The sequence below is a fragment of the Capsicum annuum genome, chromosome 8 (genome assembly GCF_002878395.1).
Source record: "Capsicum annuum cultivar UCD-10X-F1 chromosome 8, UCD10Xv1.1, whole genome shotgun sequence".
Classification (NCBI taxonomy): domain Eukaryota; kingdom Viridiplantae; phylum Streptophyta; class Magnoliopsida; order Solanales; family Solanaceae; genus Capsicum; species Capsicum annuum.
The window spans coordinates 39,338,255-39,362,206 of record NC_061118.1 but is presented as its reverse complement, the minus strand read 5'-3'; the positions used below and the strand labels follow the sequence as shown (position 1 = coordinate 39,362,206).

Here is a 23,952-nt window from a genome sequence, read left to right as displayed (position 1 = left end):
ACAGATGGTAAATCTATTGCGATAGACCTGAACTTTTTTTTAATTAATCTGTACGCTTGTGATTACTTCTTTCTAAATATGTTTGTTTTAATTTAGTTTTTTCTATTTATAAAATCAAGAGAATTTTATTATATTCTTTCAAGATTACCCCTATTATTAAATGACTACATAAAGTATATTATTCATATTTATACTTTCTAATCATAATTAATAAGGACAATTTGGTAAAATAATCACCTAATTTATATTTTTATTAATTGCTGTGCCAAGCCCATGGAGCCCATCTAATACGTAATGGAGGGACTATTAAAAAGAGGTGAAGACTTTTTACCTCACACATTCAAAATAGCTAATGAATCGAATACTCCATCTGTTGAAACTGAGACTAATGAATCAGCTGTCAAAAGATATCAAAACATCTCCTCCAACTTATACATACTGTCCATCTGTTGCAACAGATAATACAAATGTTGCATCAGATGTCTTATTTGTTGCATATACAAACCATCTATTGCAACAGATAGTAAATCTATTTTGATAGCCATCTGTTGCACATTCAATCCATCCATCTATTGCAACAGATGCTAAATCTGTTAAAAATGCTGGATGATCTATTGCAACAGCTCAATAATAACAGCTTTTATCGAGTCTCAAACTGCTATGAAAAGGTAAGAAGTAATTAGTGTAAAGAAAAAGTTGCGACTTTTAACAGAAAATAAAATGCCACCAGCTTGAATGTAATTAGTACAATGGAGATGAACAGTCCTGCCTTTTGGCTTGACACATCCAGATTATATTATAGGTCCTGCAATCTTCATTCAACACTATTTATTTCTTGTATTTTTTCATTTCATGTGACATCTTCAACCACTTCTCTTCAAAGAGCATATTCCTTTCTCGTTAAGGTAAGTTTTTTTCTGGCACAAATTTACCAGTTAGTCGTATATGTTGTATTACATTGTGAATATTTTTCTTTACATTTGTCAATTCATGCGTGTTCTAGATATGGCTGATCCTTTTTCGGACATTGCTATTCTACGCGACACAGTGCGGGAACTTCAAAGGCAGGTTAATGACCTGCAGAGTGAGTTGGTCGCTGTGAGAGCGACAATGTTCAGAGAGATACAGAGGCTGATGAGAGCCCTGCTGCTGCGAGTTAATTGGTCGGCTATCATTAATGATGATGATGATAATAATAATTAGAATGCGTTTTTTCTTTTAGCGTATGTATTTTAATTTTTCTTTATTGGATCTATACCTAATGTATTTTATTTTTCATTTAATGAAAAGTTTACTTTTAGTCAGACTTTGGCGTTTTAATTCTTATTCAATTTTCATTCTGTTTTCTTCTAATGTAATACATGTTACATGTCGACAGTTGGAGGCAATGTTGAATCTAGTAGCACTAGCAATTTTGGCTTTTGAGTTCTTTCAACAATTGGAACCGATTGGTCATCTGTTGGGTTTCAACAGATTATCCATCTATTTCGACAGATTTTCATCTGTTGGAGAAAAGCATTCTAGTTGTTTGTGTAACTGTTGAGAATAATTGTGGTCTGCTGTATTATTTAAGTTCATGTTTTGCCTCATTTTATTGATGCACAAGTTATTTAAATAAAAGACATTTTATATATAATAAATGATAACATTAGGTTCACAACAATGAGTTAAATATATAAAAGTCCACAACAAATAAACAAACAAACAACAACACAAGTTTCTGCAATTACAACGATCATGGTGGATTACGATTCGGGCATGTAGTTCTTTTGTGGCCAGTGCACTTACATATGGAGCACTTGTTTCTTATTGATGAAAATGATTCTCCAACTCCACTCCTCCTTTTATATGACTTTCCTCCCAGTTTGATAGTGGTCGGGTCAATATATGGAGGAGGTATTAATCTCCCCATAAGCTCTACTGGAACAACCTAAGATTCTTCGAGAGGCACCGGAGTAATATGCCCACTATATGCCATTTCATATTTTCCACCGAATAATATTGAAAGGAGTGCTCGTAAACTTCAGGTCCATATTTATGGACGTATTGAGCTCGAAGGGCTGCCATTGCATATGGACAAGGTATTTTGTCCAAGTCAAAAACTCTACACGTACAACATCTTGTTTGAAGAGCGACCGTGGCAGCATCACCATGACCGGTGATACGAAATTTGTAATCTGCTATTTTATGAGAGAATAACCTATTCCCCAAACTGATGTTCGTTGATATTTTCTTTTAGATTTCGAGAACAAATCGGGTTCTTTTTTCTGGGCACTTGAACTGCACATGCCTTCCATTAAAAAAATCACTATATTTCTCGCTTATTTTTTCAAATATAGCCTTGATGGGAAATTCTCTTTCATCACCAAATAATGAATTCACCGATTCAGCTATGTTTGATGTCATAATATTGTACCTATAGAAAACAATCACTTAGTACGACATCAAACTAAACTTATAAATCAAACAAGACATCAAATTCATAAGAATGTACCTATTTGCTGGACAGAATGCCCGGCTCTATCTCTTAAAACTGACACGTGCAAGAAATTCTGCTACCTTGGGATTCACATCCACTATTTTATTGAAATGGTCTAAAAACTCCTCTCTACTAAATGCTTTAGTTGCTCTATAAAAAAGGGTGACGACCCTTTCATTGTGATAGTTGTTCGAATGTTCTCTCCAAGATGCCTGATGCAACAACCAAAGTAAGCTGAAGTGAAGAAAAGTGAACCCATCTTTGGAATACTTGGATGCCTATCCGATACAAAACACAACTCTTTGGTATCTTCGACGCAGCATCGCAGTTGTTCAAAAAAAATTCATAAGAGGCATCACATTCCTTGTCCGCTACACAAAAAGCGATAGGAAAGATGTGATTCTCTACATCCTGCGCCACCGCCGCTAGCAGAACTCCATTATACCTGCTCCTCAAGAAGGTACCGTCGATGGCTATGCCTTTTCTCAAATGTCGAAAACCTTGAATCCAAGCACCATAGGATATAAAATAGTACTTGAACCTTCCGTTTTAATCCAGATGCAATGTCATCTTAATTCCGGGATTTTTGGACTCAATCATGTAATGGTAAGCATCCAAGACTTCATACCCATGCTCGAGTGTCCCCCGGAATAGGTCTTTGGCAATCCCCATGGCCGTATATACCTTCCAATAACTGATCAGGACACCCAAATCCGTAAGGATTTGATTGGCCATAAGCCCTGTTGAAGGACCTTTGTCATCGGAGAAACTACTCCTAAAATATTCACCGAGGACCTTTGCCGTGGCGTGAGGATTATGGCCCGAGATGTTCTCCGAACCATATGTGTGATGCTTTTCATGTTTATGAATGATGAATCTGTAAGAACATGCGTACTTCACCGCTCTCAACCACCACTTGCAGTTCAAATTAACACATTTGAAGCAAAAGACACTGCTCAAATTAATCATCTTCTTTATTCTGAAATCTTTTTTCACGCAAGAAATAAATAAAGTGTTAGATAGTTCATGTTTTTCCTTGAATGACATTCCAATAAAAAGGCCGATCCCATCGTCTTGAAGATTTCCAGATTATGTCAATTGAGAAGAACTACACATCGTATTGGTCGCATCAACGGGCGTAGGTGTTTGATTATCATCTGGAATATTCATGTCTAGATCATCCAACCTATCATCAAAGAAGTCTTATTTTTCTTCTTCTTCTTCTTCTACGTTCTGGTTCTCATTCTCTCTCATCTTTTTAACCATGTACACCTTTAACACCGGCCTAGTTGAATCACTTAGATAAGAACGCAACCGAACCTGATCGATTATCTTGAAAGGCAGTACCCTCTAATTTTCAAAGGAGTTTTGCATGTAGCTGATGGCGAATTCTTTTGGTTGACAATTCAGTCCACAAAAGCTGATGATTAAGTTCCCAAAATTATCATACGAAACATCACTTTGGAATGTCATAGCTATCGTCTCTAGCATCTCACCCTCCTTCCAACGCCATACATATTGATTGCTCTTCTCGACCTAATGACCATGACAATCCACCCCTATTGTTATTAATCCCTCCATTAGTGGTACCTAAATAAAGTCATTTGTTAAAAAAAGTTGTTAGTGATTTCATAGTGCCGTGAATGAATCCCAACAGATGTGTTATCTGTTGCGACAGGTAAGTGATGAGTCGTAATAGATTCTTACCTATTGGGATTTATGTTACGGGTCTGAATATCTGTTGCAATAGATGAATCGCCTGTTGGAATTGATGTTATAACTAAATCACCTTTGAAACTGATTCCAACAGATGAGTGGCAGTTGCAACAGATAATTAACTTGTTGCGACAGATAACTTACCTGATGCAACAGGTTATTAATATGTTGTAACCTATGTTGGAATCATGTTCAGGTTCTGTTGCAACAGGTAACTAATCTGTTGCAACATATATATCAAATGTTGCAACAGATGAGCCATCTGTTTAAACATGAATCCAACATATCAGTCTTTCTTTGAAACAGATGTCTCATCTGTCGCAACAGATGATTTATTTGTTTAAACAGATAGATTTTATATCGGATTCATGATTGGGTTCTATCCATTGTTGGAAAACAACAACACAATAACAGTTACCAAAATGACAAATTCAACTAAAAATAATAATTTGACTTACCAACGTCTCCTATGAAGTAATGCCAAAGTGGAAAGTGATGTTAGAAACAAAATTTGACCTAAGAAATTGGTCAAATAGCAACAGCAGCGGTAACAACAACAACAAAAAATGGTCAACAAGAACAAGATAAAGATGATAATGAAGTAGAAGATGATGATAATGAAGCAGAAGATGATGAATGAAGCAGCAACAACAATGAACAACAAAAATCACTAAGAGAGAGAAATCAACAAAGGGTGAGAAGAGAGAGAAAGGCACTTTTTTTTCCCTCCGTTTTCCGTTATATAGGCTAACATTTGGATCAAAGTATAAATTTAAAAACTTGCAGGTTATTTTCAAACTTCCCCAACTTTCTTAATCCATAATAAATTAATTGTAACCTCCACCTAATAATTAAGACTTGTGTCACCTACACCTCATTTTAAAACTCTTTTGTCACATGTGGCCCAACCCCCTAGTTTCTCACACTTCAAATTCTGATCGATATCAACTAGATCTTGATAGATCTTATCTATATTTTTGATAGACATTCACTATAATGTAAATATATTTATAACACTCCCCTTGAATGTCTAATGATAGATAATGTGTCTAGTTAAAACCTTACTAGAAAAAACCTAGTGAAAAAAATCTATTGAAGGAAAAGGAGTACACATCTCTAACAATACACATATAGGCTGCCCCATTAAAAACCTTACAAGAAAAACTCGATGGGACAAATCCCCATAAGAAAAATAGAGTACAACACGTATTAACTCCCCCTAATGGGAACATCCTTGAACCTTTGCATCCCAATCTTGTGCATCATTTTCTTGAAAGTTGCAGTTGAAAGAAATTTGGTGAATAAATCAGTCATATTTTCAGTCGAACGATTTTTTTGCAAGTTAATATCACCATTCTTCTGTAGCTCATGTGTATAGAAAAACTTTGATGAAGTGTGCTTTGTTCTATCTCCTTTTATGAATCCTCTCTTAAGATGTGCTATGCTTGCTGCATTATCTCCGTATAAAATTATGGGTACATTTTCACATTTTAAATAATATTTTTCTCAAATAAGATGTATCATGGGCCTCAACCATACACATTCTCGGCTTGCTTTATGAATAACTATTATTTCAGCATGATTCGGTGAAGTGGCTAGATAGATTGTTTTGATATCTCCAAGATGTGATAGTATCCTCATATGTAAACACATTGTATGTTTGGGACCAAGATTTACGCGGGTTAAATAAATACTCAGCATCAGCATAATCAACAAGATCGGGACTACAATCTTTAAAATAAAATAAGATCATGTGTCTGATCCCATTTCGACGTCTTCTAGTAAGAACAAAATTATACCTTGCTAATAAATTAATCAAAAAGGCTACATCCGTCCTTATAGTATTTGCATGATACATTAGTACATCAATTGCACTAAGATATGGTACTTCATAACCAATCCAATTCGATATATTTCTCATTTCAGCAGATAATCTATTGCTTTTGAAAACTCTCCAAGAGTTCCAATAATTTTCAAGTTATAAACTTATGAATATAAGGATTATAAATAAGTTTCCCAAAAATTTTTATATGCTTCAAACATTTTGAATCCTTAAAAGTTTCATATAAATTTTTTTAAGTGACAATATTCCGCATTTCATGTGTGACATCTTCAAGTGTTTGGATTGCAAATGAAATAAGTTTTATGCTTACCAAGATGCATCCTTTCATGTCACTTGATAAATGTTTCTATGTCAGCATGCTTAAATAAACGTAGAATTTGGATCCTCGTAATCAAAGATATTGATGATATATCATTTCTAATCGGTTCACAGTGTGACATAATATTTTGAGATCTCATTACTTCATTATTTTCAGGTACCTGAACCTCTCATAAGGTTTTATGAAGTGTTATACTGTAGACTCTTCAAGAACTTATTGTCTTGTTATTATATATGATATTTGTTCCTTATTCTTTTCAAGAATTATTTCATTTGAAATCGATTGGTCTGTCATGTTTCACGCATGCATAGACTTTATCCTTTAAGGATAAAAAATAGGAGCACTTGCAACTTAATATGAGATGCTTTCGGCATTTGACTTGAGTTATTTTTTGAAGGAGGATCTGATGATAATTTCTAACATATTTCATAGCTGCTTATAATCTCCCCCTTATTTTAGGAAAACTAACATACATCCTCCAACTTATTTGATGAATACATCTTTGTGCATCATGGTATATTATTAGTTGTATACCGCACATTAACTATTAGATGGAATATTTGGTTCCTGATCTTGAACCAATTGAGAGGAAAAAAATAATCATAATTTATTGGTCTAATGCATACAAGTGTTATTGCATGCAACATATCATATTTCAGAGCAACACAAAGTTTTGTTCTGATTAGCAATGATTCAAATACTTATTGAAGGCATTCAATGTCAAACCATCATCATCAAGATGAATTGTCTTGATTACACAATCTGAAAGTTATGATCTTAGCTCAATTTTATTGAGCAAGCAATTTTACGAATGTCAAACTGTAGGTTGACAATACACGTACAAGTGATCATCTTATATCGTTGCATTTTAATAGATCACATGACTGGTGAACGGACCCATATTCACCTTTTATATTTTTCTGATTTTAAGAGATCAAATCCCAACATTAGTTGGTCCAACCTACTTATCCTAAGAACAAGCAACATACACAATTCTTGAAGAATCTTTTATTTCTTCAACATATGTCAATACTCAATATGCACATTTTTCGCAATGTAGCAATCATTCACGTCAATATATGAACCTTTATACTAGTAAACTCCAAGTTTACCATGACATGTGCCTTTTTTCTTTAGTAAATTTCAGATCTACTTTACATGAATAAATTTTTGAATTTACTACTTCAGAAGTAGATTTCAAATGAGCATAAGGGGAAGAGCCTTTTTGTAGGCCAAATGAGCATAATGGGAGGAGCCTTTTTGTTGGCCAAATGAGCGAAACGATAGGAATTGCAGAACTTTTGTAACTTTCGATGGGTGTTAGCCCACAGATTGTTAGGGATTCGGGCTTTGAAATTATTTTTAGGTGAACATCTTGGGCGGGCCACTGATGACCTATTAAATCGATCCAGGAGGAGCCTTTTTGTAACCCAAATGAGCGAAACGACATGAATTATGGATTTTTTACGACTTTCCGTGAGTGTTAGCCCACAGATTATTCGGGCTGTAGGCTCCGGTAGAAATTGTGGATTTTTTGCGACATTCTGTATGTGTTAGCCCACAGATTGTTGGGGGTGGGGTTATGGGATTATTTTTGGAAAAAACTTCTTGGACGGTTCACTGACGACCTATTAAATGGATCTATAGGCTTTGGAGGAGCCTTTTTTTAGGCCAAATGAGCGAAGCGACAGAAATTACAGATTTTTTGTGACTTTTGGTGTGTATTAGCCCAAGGATTGGTGTGGGTGCGAGCTCTGTAATTATTTTTTATGAAACTTCTTAGGAAGACCCCTGGTGACTTATTAAACAGATCCACAGGCTTTGGATGAGGGAAATGAGCCTTTTTGTTGGCTAAATGGGGCAACAGTACGAATTATGGATTTTTCGCTACTTTTGTTGGGTGTTAGTCCACGAATTATTGGGGGCCACGAATTATTGGGGGTGCAATCTCTGGGATTATTTTTGGACGAAACTTCTTAGGCGGGCCCTTGACGACCATTTAAATTGATCCATAGGTTTTGGAGGAGCGAAATGAGCCCTTTTGTACGCCAAATGAGCAAAGCAACAGGAATTGAGAATTTTTGTGACTTTCGGTGGGTGTTAGCTCACGTATTGTTGGGAGGTGCGGGCTTGGGGAATTTTTTGGATGAAACTTCTTGTTCGGGTCCTTGATGACCTATTAAATGGATTTATAGGCTTTGGAGAGGCGGGGTGGGGGCGATCCTTTTTATAGGCCGAATGATCAAAACAGGCAGGAGTTGCGAATTTTTTGCAACTTGAAAAGATGACGAGAGAAATTTTCTGTAACTAAAATCCTCTGTGGTAATCGAACCCGCATAAGGAACGTGAGAAGAACGCTCAAATATAAGGTTATGGTTCCCAGTTAACAGTTTATTTTATATGTCAGGAATTCTAAACAGAAATATAGGGTTCAGGTAAAAGTTTTTGAATTCCCGAGATCCCCCACCCCATACCCTAGATCCGCCCCTGGCTTCATTTATGTATTTCTTTTTCAAACTGCTTTGAAAAGTTTATTCAATCCGAAAGTCTATTATACATATCATATGCATTCAATTCAATCACTCAACAACAAATATTAAATCCTCCCAAGGAGAAGAACAATACATTTATTATCAAATTTCACTTTTAATTAATTTTTTTTTTTAAAAGACAGTAAAACAAACGCGCGCGCGATATATATATATATATATTATCTAGTCATTCCTCCTTGAATTTCTGGAGCCATTGTTATCCCTTTGTTTTGGTTATGCATATTTGCCTGCCAATCTATACATATCTTGTAAACAAGAACCATATATGAGTATATCTCAAGAAATTTAAATTAAAAATAAAATAAAATATTCCTATCTGTTTTCTTTTATATAATGGTAATTGACTGAATATGTAGTTTAAGAAAGAAAAAAAGATTTTACGTACCAAAAATATCCTTAAAACTTCTAGTGTTAAAGATACCATGATATTAATGTTGTTTCAAGAGCATGTTATTAAATGTAAAATGAAAAGTTTAAAGTTAAAAAAAGAATCAAATATGAAATATTTCTTCTTTTTCTTCTCAAATCTAATATTTGTTAATTTTTAGTATATATAAATATTTATGTTCCATCTCAAAAGTATTAGGTTTGGATGTACTCGTAACTAAGTAGTTGCATCGACCCCCCACCCTCACCCCCACCCCCACTCCAAGTCGAGTGGTGAGATAGTATCTAAGACTTATTTATTTTTAATCGAGACAAGCATTCAGTACCCTATCGAATTATGACCAAAGTTGCTACGACATACTTCAACTTTATGGGGTCCCTATTACCTCCTTGAACTCAATTATAGCATATTTTTGTCACCCTTTTATGCTGACGTGATACATTTATTACATAAAAATGAGGCCCACATCAAAGGTGTCACGTCATCCATCTAAAAAGGTTTACAAAAGATGCCACATCAGCCAAAAAAGGTTGACAAAAGTACGCTAACATTAAGTTCAGAGGCGTAATAGGACGATCTTCGTATCATAGTAAATTTGGTCATAGTTCAGAGGGTGCTAGATACTTTGCTCTTTTTAATCGAAAGTTCCAAGACCGAATCATGAAAATAGAGTTGTACACCTAAAAAATGGAACTTTTTGGCATGGATGCATTCGATTAGTTGGATTGAATACGAATACTAAATATCAGACCAGAAATCATAATAAAAAAAAGAGGAATATAGTTACCAATTGATTAAGAGTTAATACACAAAAATGACCCTAAATTTGATATCAAATTATAACTTTGACCTTAAACTTTGATAGAGCACAAATAGGACCTTTAACTATTCAAAACCTGAACAAATATGACCTCCGATTTTGCAACCCCATGGTGAGTCTCACTCGCGCCTACGTGGAAAGGTAATCCAATCACACAGTGCCACTTCGTTAAAAGGATTGACTTGGAGAGAGGTCATATTTATGAAGTTTTGAATAGTTAAAGGTCATATTTGTGCACTGTCAAAATTTTGCTTTTTGTGTTAAAACGACGTCGTTTTAATTATTATTATTATTATTATTATTATTATTATTATTATTATTATTATTTATTTATTTATTTATTTATTTCTATAATAGCAGCACCTAAATTTTTTTTTAATTTAAAATTATTATTATTATTATTATTATTTTATTTATTTCTATAGCAGCAGCACCTAACTTTTTTTTTTTTAATAAAAAAAAAAACAGCCACTATCAGAGATCGAACCCACACAGTAGGCTGAAGGAAGCGCCAAGAAGAGCAAATAACATCACTGGGCTATCTAAGTGTCTTGTTTCATGTGGTTCAACATTAATATACGTACATAAGTATACATTTTCTATCTTATATATATACAACGTAATTTTTTTACCGAGGGTTTTTAGGTGAACCCCATGGCAACCACGTAGGTCCGTCTCTCGTTAATTTAATAACGTTTTAATAACGTTAATTTAATAACATTTTAATTACATTAATTTAATATACTACTACTACTATCCTTAATAACATTAATTTAATAACGTTTTATTAAAACTATAATTTTTTTATTATTAGTATAGTATCATCTTTAATTTAATATTTAAATAAATAATATTTAGATATATTATATTACTTAAATTCGTCCTCTGCTTTATAATATATATATACATACCCGCTCGATTTTTTCATATGAGCCTAATTAATAAATCTTCAATATTGCTCTTTTTCCGCAATGACAAAAGAAATTAGATGTTATTTTCATCTTTGAGCCGAAAATAATGAAAAAATAATAGTGAACAGTCATTTAAAGGTCATATTTATGCAGTTTTGAATAGTTAAAGGTCATATTTGTGCACTGTCAAAGTTTAAGGTCATATTTATGTATTATGCCCTTAGATTTTAAGCTGGACGCGCCCAGTTTTGCATGTTAAACACGCGTTTTGCCACGTAGGATTGGAGGTCATATTTGTGTATTTTTGAATAGTTAAAGGTCATATTTGTGCACTATCAAAGTTTAAGGTCAAAGTTATAATTTGGTGTCAAGTTTAGGGTCATTTTTATGTATTAACTCATTAATTAATGGAGTCTACCGCCTTTAATTTGATATGAAGCGATTTAGTCACTTTACCCTTACATTAAAACTTTCTCATATCAATTCAGATTAATTGAGATGAAAATAAATATCTGATACCGAATGAGAAATTACCAATAGACATGTCAAATCCATGATGTTTGAGCTCACGATATTCTTGGCACAAAGCACAAGCTTCACAACAAAAATGAAGTAAACAATCCCCACAAGGATTTTCTGGCAACCTGTATTGTTTTCTCATTTTTGGTAGAAATATACGGTAAGGATGTGTACGATAGACATTTGCAGTCCGGCTCTTCATTTCTAGTGCATAGCGGAAGCTTTAGTGCTCTGAGCTGCCTTTTCGGTAACATAAGTAGACTAATTTCATATATTGAGTTTAGGGAAGGTGATATGCACGCAATCTTGATGTTATGTGACTAGGAGTTCAAGGGTTTAAGCTATGGAAATAACTTTTGACAGAAATATACGATAAGGATGCGTATGATCGACCTTTACAGTCTGGCTCTTTTCCGGTCCCAGTGCATAGCGAAAGTTTTAGTGCTCCAAGTTGTCTTTTATAAGTAGCATATTTTCATAAATTGAGATTGAGATTAGGAATTTCTGTCAAGGGGGTTTAAAATCTAAAGAAAAATTAACCGAAGGAGGTCCAACATCTACAATATATACATAAAAATTATTTTAATCATGTATTAATAATATATTTTTCGTCGAAGGAGGTTCGGACGAACTCCTGTTACTAGGTTGGCTCCGCCTCTTTATTTAGGAAAGGTGGTATGTACGCAATGTTCTCTTATCTTGTGAAAGTAAAGAGACTATATATGATCGAAAAATTAAAGAATATTTTGCTACATTCTACGTATATTTAATTTAACACTACGAGATTCAAAATTTTTCTTTATGATTTTCTTAAATTATAGACAGATCAAAATCAAACAAACAAACTGAAACAAACTGACTAATTGTTACTAATTCTAGCGGTTTAATTTGGCTTACAAGCAATTCATTTGTCAACGACCTCTGCAATACGTCCAAATGTAATACATGGACATCAACAAGTCATGCAACCTGAAAATAAAAGAAAAGAGTTTCATAATCCCAAATTAAAGATAGATATATAATATAATTTTTCGATAAAAGTTACACGTTCGATCGAAATAAACTAATAAGATAATAATATCATATGCAATATTATAATTTTTCGTCAAAATGTTTAAATAGATTACTCTTTACTTTATGTGGATATATCCACTACTATTGATACTTAATTGTTTTCAAGTATGGAAAGATTATTAGTAATTTTTTTTTTTTTTTTGTAGAACGGATTAATAAAAAAATAATGTCACGGAAATAGAACGAAGAACGTAAAAAAATATTAAAAAAAGAATAACGTACAGCTTGAGACATCGGAGAAAACAGTCACATAGTCCAGTGTACCAAGTTCCAGGATGATTATAAAAATGATTAAATTTAAAATGCTTTATTTGAAAGATTGCAATGAGAGAAAATGAAATAAAATACACAAAAGTATGTAGTGGTTTTTGTGAAAGATATGAAAATTATCAGTTGTATTTATAGTGAAAAAGAAAAACACTATACAATAACCAAAGAATATGGTGCAATGAATGGGGTTGCTTCTTTCTTGATTAGAGTTTTCGGATTCGAGCCTGGGTATGAAAAAATACTTGGTAGGGAGCGCTACCTTTCGAATGGGACCCTATCCGATGTGAATTTAAATTAGTCGGACTTCAATGCGGATACCGAACACCAAATGAGAAAAAAAAGAAAAGAAAAACACTATACTATTGTATGAAGGACAGAGACAACAAATTAAGAATGTAAAGTTACTTGTTTTTTTAAAATATGGGTTGAGCTGTGTTAGTTGGGATTTGTACGTCCTTAATTTTTTTTCACTTTATTTGAAATTTTTTAAGTTAGAGTTGAAGGGTTTAGATTGAGTAGGACCAAGATACAGTATTTGGATCGAGTGCAAGTTCAGTGACGTAACATATGAAGTTGGTGTGGAAGTGATGCTTGGCACGTGCATAGAGTATTTGGGTCTGTATTGGTGCAGGGTGGATGATCAAATGGAGGCTTGTCTCGTGCGGTACGAAGGTGCCATCAAAACTTGAAGGCAAGTTTCAAAGAACGGTGGTTAGACCAACTGGCAACTGGACTAAGTGTTCGCCAGTTAAGAACTCTGAAATTCAGAAGTTTAAAAGTTGCAGGGGCATATTTAAGAGAGATAGGATGAGAAATGAGGAAACTTGAGATAAGGTGGAAGTGACTTCGATGGAGGATACGATGCAGGAAGCGAAATTAAGATAGTTTAGACATGTGAGGAGGAGATACATGTATTTCCTAGTACAGAGGTGCTAAAGGTTGGTTATGAGTGGTTCTAGGAGAGTTGGCCGAAGAAATGTTGAGACGAAATGGTTAATTAGATCAGACATGACGATGCAGTTTCAGCTTACTGAGGACACGACCTGTTGATATAAGGTTGTAGAGGACACAAATTAGGTTAGTCGGTAGTAGTGCGCTGTTGTCGTATCCATCCATACTAGCCATCATAGTAGTATTATTGCTCCTTGCGTTTCATCATGTCCTTCGAATTCTATTATTATTTGTCGTTTTTTGTACTTCAATTATCATATTATTTTGTCGCAAGTACTGTTCAGAATGTCGTCTTGTTATGCTTTCACTTTCATATTTGCTTTTCTGGACTGCTTTGTACTACTTTTTCTTAAGTCGAGAATCTAATGAAAACCACCTCTCTACCTCTGAGGTAAGAATAAGGTTGGCAGAACACTGGATATGTAGGATTATACTGGGTCGACAGAACACTCAATATGTAGGATTACTCTGGATCGACTGAACACTCGATATGTAGGATTACACTAGGTCAATAGAACACTCGATATGTAGAATTACACTGGGTCGACTGAACACTCAATATGTAGGACTACACTGGGTCAACAGAACACTAATATGTAGGATTACACTAGGTCGGCAGAACACTAGATATATAGGATTATACTGGGTCGACAAAACAGTCAATATGTAAAATTACACTGGATCGACAGAACACCCGATATGTAGGATTACACTGACTTTATCTATGCACTTGACCCATTTTATAAACTTTCAAAAAGTCCACGATACCCTGTGGGGTACTTAGCATGTGTAATAAGACACCTACTCAATAATTTGATTACAATTATCAATAAATTACAATTTTTATATAACTAATTAAAAAATATCTTCTGGAAATAAATCAATAAATTCTTTTTCTATAACAACCCAAAAGAGATCCAACAAATTAAAAATCATGTCAAATTGAAAATAGAAAGTTAATTCCAAAATTGGGTGATGAAAGGTCAATTCATAGTAATTATTTATTGGAATATTTATGAAATCTTAATTTCAATTTGTCATTAAAGATAAAGTGACCAAATTATTTGATTTATAAAACGCACTATCTCAGTAGTTGTAATAGGAAAACAAAAAAATGTCTTTTCGAACTATGTTTTTAATCATTCACTTTTATTATTGATAAATATAGCATAATTTCATCATAGAAATCATTACTAAAAAATAAAAAAATAAAAATTAGCAACGGACAAATTTTATAAATAGATAGTAAAATTCATCGTTACTTCTATTTAACAACAAATTTAGTAATATATTATCAAAAAATTATATTAACTACGAGCAGCAAGCAATAGATTAGTAGCGATATTTATAATAATTATTTGTGTGTATCTCGTGAATACGAACAAGAGGACAAAAATGTCAAAAAAAAATGTCTTTTCATACCATATTTTTATTATTCGCTACAACTATCAATAGATATAACATAATTTCATCGTAGAGATCATTACTAAAAACAGATGTTAGTGACAAATTAATTTTATAGTCAAATAGTAAAATTTATCGTTAATTCTATTTAAAGACAAATTAGAGATAAATTATTAAAAAATAGTGTTCGCTACGAACAACTAGCAATAGAAAACGATGATGGTCATATTTTTTTTTTAATAATATATATATAAAACTTACTCCTCAATAAATTGTATCGAACTCTATAACGTAGAACAAATAGCAAAAGTTGAAAAAATATACCTCCAAATATAGCGTCCTGCTAAATTTAGTTTTCATAATTCCAGCTAAATCTAACAAAGTTTTTTAAATATGAAAACATAAAATTTTCAATTTTTTAAAAATAAATTTAATGAATCACAATTGCTCAAAGAGTATATTTAAAGAATTACTTTAAAATTTACTCACACAAAAGGGACCATATCTTATTTTCTCCACTATACTACAAATTAGTGTATCATTTTATGTGAGGCAGTTCTTTTATGAGATAAAAGGATAAAGGCCACTCATTTAGAAAATAGTAATATTTATTATATTTAATGTGGATGTTAAATAAATAATTATGTTGAATTTAGACAGTTTAAAATGAATGGAGTATATAAATAGGCGAATGGTAATTTATTTATTTGTGTTCACTGCTGATAATGTTAGATGACAGTCTAATATTTAACATATACATGAACATATATTATATTCGAATCTAATATTATCGAATCATCTCAATGTTTTTCCAAAAGTTATACTACTATTTCATTGTCGTTATTTTTATTTCTTTCGTTTATCATATATTGCTCTTCATTTCACATTATTTTGTTGTTGTTACTGTTTTTTTTCTTTTTCAAACTGCTTTGAAATGCTTTATTTAAGCCGAGGATTTATCTGAAATAATTCATCTATCTTTACAAAGTAAAAATAAGATCTAGACACACTTGATGTTTTTCATGCCTTACTTATAAAATTATACTATTATACTGAATTTATTATTAATGTATCACATAAGATGAAAGAATAGTAAAGAAATTATACATATTATAATCATATACATTAATCACTCAAGAATAAATATTAAATCTTACAAGCATTAGAACAATACACTGATAAGCAAATTTCACTTTTAACTTTAAATACAAAAAGAGAGAAATACATATATTATAGTGAATAAATTCAAAGTTTAATAATCCATATTTATCGAGTCATTCCTCCATGAATTTGTGGAGCCATTGCTATCCCTTTGTTTTGGTTGTCCATATTTTCCTGCCAACCTATATATATGTAAAAATAAATAAATTAATATCTCAACAATTTTAGATAAAGAAAATAAATTATTTCATTCGATTTTATATAATGGTGTTTGACTGGATAAGTAGCAGTTTAAAAAAGGAAAAAGATTTTTTTCACATACCAAATATATAGATGACATTGTTGTTGATTCAAGAGCATGTTATTAAAATGTTTAAAAGTTATAACAATAATCAAATATATGTGAAAGTGTCATTGTTTTCTAAACAAATTTGAAAATGTCCTACAAAATGTCATATAGACCACAAGTTATTATAAATATTAGACAACAATCAAATATTTTATATATAATAAAATTGATTAATAGACTAAAATTGATTAATAGAGTCTATCGCCTTTAATAGAAAATGATCAATCCTTAAAGTGAGATTTTCAAGCATAAATTTAGATTACTCAACCCCAAAATAGATAGCGAATGCTAAGAAAATCAGTTTTTTTTACCAATAGGTTGAGATGTACGAGTTATTATAAACGTTAGACGATAATCAAATATTTTATCATTGACTAATAGAATCTATCGCCTTTAATAGAAAACGGTTTACCCTCAAAATGACACTTTCTCATATGAATTCAAATTAGTTAAACCCAAAACAGATATCAAATATCAAGCGCAAACCAGACAGGGGCAGACCCACGTGCATTTTTTGAGTCCTCGAGCACCCAGTAAACTCAACGTAGAAGAGGTATAATTATATAAGAAACAGCGAAAAAATGATAAAATATATAAAATAAAGCACCCAGAGAACAAAGGCATGGCTGGGTGCTCTAGCTTTAGGCATAACTTTCATGTCTCCCATCCTAGGATCGAATCCTTGCAGCTGCACCCTTTAATAATTTTTTTTTTAAAGCACCCACAGCCTAAACTTGCTGGGTCCGCCACTGGAATCAGATAAAAAGAAAGAGGAATGTTGTTTGTCTACCAATAGACAAGCCAAATTCACGATGTTTGATAAAAAACGATTTACCCTTAAAGTGACACTTTCTAGCAAGAATTCAAATTAGTCGAACCCAAAACAGACATCGAACACCAAGCGTGAACCAGAAAAAAAAAATGTTATTTGTTTACCAATAGACATGTCAAATCCACGATGTTTGATAGAAAATGCTTTACCCTTAAAGTAACACACTCTAACATGAATTCAGATTGGTCGAACCCAAAACAGACATCGAACACCAAGCGTAAATCAGAGAAAAAAAAAAAAAAAAAAGAAGAATGTTATTTGTCTACCAATGGACATGTCAAATCCACGATGTTTGATAGAAAACGCTTTACCCTTAAAGTGACACACTCTCACATGAATTCAGACTAATCGAATTCAAAACAGACATCGAACACCAAGCGTAAACCAAATAAAAACGAAAGAAGAGTGTTGTTTGTTTACCAATAGACATGTCAAATCCGCGATGTTTAAGCTCACGATATTCTTGGCACAAAGCACAAGCTTCACAGCAAAAATGAAGCAAACAATCCCCACAAGGATTTTCTGGTAACCTGTATTGCTTTCTCATTTTTGTACGATAGAAACATGAATATAAACATCCACATCCTGTTAATGCTGATATTAAACAATATAATGCTCCACTTGCTCCACAAGCTGCCAAAAAGAAATAAAAAAATTTACGTACATGTCACAACTATATTTGGTCCCAAGAAAATAATAATAATAAGTTCAGTGGCAGATTCAGAATTTAGTAGTCGTGGGTGTTTGGGAAGTTCAAACAAATTTATTGACACCCAAAGTTTTGATGTTCCGCATGAAAATCAAAACACTCAGCTAAATTTTTTTGTTTTATGGGTGTTTTTTTCCATATTATACTAATTTTTATACATTTTTTATATGATTATACTTATTCTGCATCGGGTAATGGATGCCGGAGCATTTAGTACCTTCATGAATTATGATCAAATTTGCTACGACACACTTCAACTTCAAGAAGTCCTATTACCCACTCGAACTAAATTTTAGCGTATTTGTGTCATCTTTTTTAGCTGACGAGGTACCTTTGACGTGAGCCCCATTTTATGTAAAAAAAAAAGTGTCACATCAACACACAAAATGACGATAAAAATACGCTAAAATTAAGTTCATATGGGGTAATAGAACCTCTGTGGAGTTGGAGTGTATGTCGTGTCGTAGCAACTTTGATCATAGTTGCGAGGTATTGGATACTTATCTCAAAAAACGAATAATAATAACAACAATAACATATTCAGTGTAATTCAACAAATAGGGTTTGAGGAGGGTGTATGGTGTGTACGCAATCTTATCCCTATCTTATAAAGGTAGTAGATACACTGTCTACGTTCACAAGATTAAATGACATTTTAAAATATTCTACGTATATTTAACAAAGGCCATAAGTTATTTTCTTGAATTTTGTTTCAACCCAAGTCAAAATACTTACAAACTGTTCCTTTGTCGACGATCTCAGCAATCTGTCCAAATGTAATACATGGACACCAGCAAGTTATACAACCTGAAAGAAAAAAAAAGTTTAATAATCATAAATTTTAAAAAAAAAAATCCAATTTATATAACATAATTTGAATCAAATGAAATCTAAATTATTTATAATCTTAAATATAACATAACATCATTTGTAACTATAAGCTAAAATGTGAGATTTAAAACTAATTTTTTTCTTCAAATATCAGAATGTGACATTCTTTTGAAACAAACAAGGGAAAAAGGTTTCAAATATATTTAAACTTTCACGAAATTTGCTGTAGCACGTTTCAACTTTGCGGGGGTCCTATGACCCCTCTCGACTATTTATTATCGTATTTCTGCGGCATATATTTGTCCCGTTGGACCACTGCATAAATACACGCACACTAAGCATGTAAGGATCTGAAGTGATCCAGCTGGACAAATAAATGTCACAGAAATATGGTAATAAATAGTCGAGGGATCATAAGATCCCGCAAAGTTAAAGCGCGTTACAACAAATTTCACTAAAGTTTAAAAATATTTCTGGCTATTTTCTCAACAAACAAAACAAAAAGATAAAAGACAGTTTTATGCACGAAGCATTCCCATTTACACATGGTTTGAGGAAGGACTATATTTCAACTAAAGGTCAGCCCGGTGCATTAAAGCTATCGCTATGCGTGGTGTCCGGGGAAGAACCCCACCACAAGGGTGTATTGTACGCAGCCTTAACTTGTATTTCTGTCAGAGACTATTCAAGGCTTGAACCCGTGACCTCCTGATCATATTTCAACTAGGCCAACATTATTAATTAGGCAGCCGGCCTTACGCAAGTATATATAACTCTACGATTTAAATCCATAACTTATAGTCACACGAAACTAACTTTATAATAAGAAAATAGGTCAATATAAATTAAAACAGAGCGAGTAAAAGAGAACAACGTACAATTTGATACATCGGAGAAACAATCACATAGTCCAGTAGACCAAGTTCCAGGATGAATAGCCTGAAATTGGCCCGGCACGGGAATTCCGGTCGTCGGTTTTTCGTCATAAATTGATGGAGCTGAGGGATTCATAACTTATATACGTATTAGTTTTTCCGAAATAAAATGAAATGAAAGACACAAAAATAAAGTATGTAGTCGTTTTTATGAAAGATATGAAAACTATAAGTTATATTTATAGTGAAATATATAAAGAAAGAGTCAACAAAGGATGTCAAGTGACTTGATTTTTTATTTTATTTTTTTTAGTCTATGGTCAAAAATTAATGAATTTTGGTTGGAAATGTTCTTTAGTTTAACGTGTTATTTTGTGCAACTTGTTCACTTTTAAAAAAGAAGAAAATAATTTTTGTAACTTTGTGGCCACTTGTTTTTAACCTGTAGTTTTGACAGTTCTAACTTTTAATCAGCCACGCCACCTATTGTTACATGTGTGGAAAATAACGTAATATTTTATGGTAAAAATTTACACATATCAAATTAATATTTTTTTATTATAATTAAATAATTAAATTAAGTAAAATTTATGTTAATTAATCATGAATGATTAAGTAACATGAATTCTAAATTCAAACACATGGCATACATGTATTGACTTGGTGCAGGGGCGGATCCACGTGCATTTTTTGGGTGCTCGAGCACCCACTAAACTCGACGTAGAAGAGGTATAATTATATAAAAAACAGTGAAAAAATGGTAAAATATATAAAAAAACACTCAGAGAACAAAAACATAGTTGGGTGCTCTGACTTTAGGCATAACTTTTATATCTCCCATCTTGGGATCGAATTCCTGTAGCTGCACCCTTTAAAAATTTTTTATTAAAAGTACCCACACCCTAAAATTGTTGGGTTCGCCACTGACTTGGTGTATATATAAAAGAATATATTTACCGTAAAGGTACAAATAAGATTTGAATATATCGTATTATTTTTAAATTTCATTATAAAATTATAGTAAATATATTGTTATTATTTTTGTTATGTTCGGAGTACGAGAAAAGATCAAAACAATTAAATTGACTATAAAATCAGAAGTAGGTACTTCAAAAATTTTAAAATACTACCTAGCTAATTCAAAACAATACATAAAGTAAATAAATCAATATAACTTAATGATCAGAATATTTGAAAAAATTAAAAAGATTATAGTAAAAAAAGAAAATTATTTGATTCCTCAAATAAAACCTTTCCATAGATGAAAGCGAGTAACACATTTGAAATTAATAATATCGCTCTATCTTTTTATATATCAAACCGTATATTAAAGACTTCTTTCTATCGTAGTCGTGTTATTATATGCATCTGATTGATAACGTTGAGATCGATAAAGACTATGCTATTCCAATTAATGGTTAAAGTACTATATATTCACATTATTTTTGAAAATAATATCTAAATAAAAAACTAAAGAAAGAGATATTTGCTAAATAAACTTTTATGGCCACACAAAATTTTCCAAATGCAGTTGACTTGGTAGTTGGTACAATATATTTAATGATATATAGTCAATTCTATGAATTTTCTACTACGTATTTTATAAGTTAAATCTTAATAGGAAATTCGTTCATATTTACTACAAGATTTTTTAATAATTTTAACTTTAATTTAAAGAAGTCTTCAAGGCTTAATTCGAGTTTTTACTATTCTGATCTTGAAATTTTCCTAAAAACGCATTTTAAATTACTGAATTTAAATTTTTTTATGTGAGGGACAAAATTGAAATATACAAAAAAAATTATTGATTAGCCCATTATTATTTTTTTATTCTTTATTTAAAAAAAGGAGATAAGATGAATATTAGACCAACAATAGGTTGGTAAAAACTTACCCAATAGGTTTATCTAACTTTGACTATACTAATATACTGATTAAATTAAGGTAAATAATTTAATAATTAATTAATCGATGCGAGACCTTAATTAATTTTAACAGTTCGATGATTTAAAATGAACAATTTCACTCCCTTCATTTTATTTTATCCGATTTCTATACTATAAATAAATTTCTTATTTATCTTTATATTAAATAATTATATAAAGTAATAGTTATAAAATTTAAAATTTTAAAATATAATTAATAAAATTAATTTAATTAATAAAACCCCTGATAAATATGTTTCCTATATTAAGAGTGTGTGGCTGCTGAATTGCTAGGTGGGGCCAAACCGTGTTGAAAATGTGGATAAGGTTTCAAAGCTTTTATTCAATTATTATGGAAAGATGCGTGTATATATATATATATATAGTCTAAGAGAGCGTATGTTTAGCCCAAAATGCTTTGTATAAAATTTTATTTTATAATTAACACTTGTTGTTGCAATGTATTTTCAAAAAATTAATAACAATTGAACTAACAAAACAAAATCATAAATCTGCTAAATATATTTCTGAATGAAATATAAATCATACCAATATATCCGAATCAGATAATTTCTTCCCTTGTGATGGAGGATCTAATTTTTTGATCACCTACACAAGATAATTCCAACACTAAATTTATTTTTTCATGTGTTAAAAGTTCATCAAAAATCACAAACAGGAGATCGATGAGAGAAAGAAGTAGTTGTGTTTCTACATCTGAATTATCATCCAAAGAAGGGACAATAATCGAAAGAAAAAATTCACTGTCGATTGCTAATTATTTATAATTCATATATAATCTTTAAATTCATGAACTAAAAGAAATAAATAAATAAATAAATAAATAAATACAGAAAAAATGATGATAATAAATATAAAAAGAAGACTTGAATCATAACCAAAAGAAATCACATTATACCTTATCACTGGAATTATGCCAATAAGAAGTCGTACATCCAGCCAACCATGCATCTAAGTCCACAAAACAATATTCCTGTATCAAAATTGTGACTACCAAGATGAAGACATGTTTGCTCCTAAAGACACGTTTGAAACCGTCTTCATGACAGAAGCAAAATATAGAGAGCAGATAAAAAAAGTACGCTTTGCAAAATCACATATCAAAAACTCTGCTCGTTAGATCATTATTTTCTGGAGCACGATATAATACTAAATCTTGTGGGATGAATTTGGTGTAGATAGACCATATCCTTATATTTGTGAGGTAGAAAAATTATTTTTGATATACTCTTGGGTCAAAAGTGAAGTGTGATAGAAAAGTTATTTTCGATAGACTCCCCGCCTCAAAAATAAAGTGTGCAACACATGATTGTAATAATAGAGATTGCAAAATAGCAAAATATAATGTAGCAACAATAGTAATACGCATGAAAAAAATATAAAATTGTGCAATATCTGAATAAAACTACAACTAAGAGGACAAGAGGAGAGGTGGAGGCTAGCCCACACCCTCTCCCACACACAAAAAGATATATCTATTAACTTTCTACCCTAATACTCGATCTCCATATCTTTATATCTAAAATTTTATGATGTGATTCAACTCCCCCATATATTGAAGAAGAAGAATATTGGAAGAAGAAGAAGAAGACCTACACCAGAAAGAAATAACAGACATGTCGTATGTTGTTTAATTGTTTCAGAATATCAAATTTTATAAGAAAATTTTGGTAAACAAAAAATTTAACTCCTAAATCTAATATGAGTCTTGCTAAATTATTATTATTATTTTACTAAATTAATAAAACGTATGTTTATTGCTCCAAATACCAAATTTTATAAGAAAAACTTGTATAAGATAAATACAAATTTAACTCCTAAATCTAATATGAGTCACTACACGATTTTTTTTCTGTCTTTTTACCCAATTAATAAAACAATTAAAAATAAGATTGTTATAAGTTAGTAAAATTGTAACTGATTTAAAAATGTTAAATGTTAAGACTTTTAATATAGTTCAAATAACAAAAACAATTGAATGAATTAATGATTTATTTAAGGCA

The 23,952-nt window shown here is 31.8% G+C and overlaps 1 protein-coding gene and 1 pseudogene across 1 annotated transcript; both read right to left on the bottom strand.

Annotated features, from left to right (window-relative positions):
• Positions 1-11,381: 11,381 nt before the first annotated feature.
• Positions 11,382-14,016, bottom strand: LOC107861147 (annotated as a pseudogene).
• Positions 14,017-16,336: 2,320 nt separating this feature from the next.
• Positions 16,337-20,249, bottom strand: LOC107846887 (protein PLANT CADMIUM RESISTANCE 2). Its single transcript, XM_016691159.2, has 4 exons — positions 20,007-20,249; positions 19,033-19,104; positions 18,009-18,221; positions 16,337-16,589 (listed from the first exon to the last, which is right to left on the bottom strand). Exons 1-4 carry the CDS (start codon positions 20,137-20,139, stop codon positions 16,513-16,515), a joined length of 495 nt encoding a protein of 164 aa, XP_016546645.1. The 5' UTR covers positions 20,140-20,249; the 3' UTR covers positions 16,337-16,512.
• Between the last annotated feature and the right edge of the window lie 3,703 nt (positions 20,250-23,952).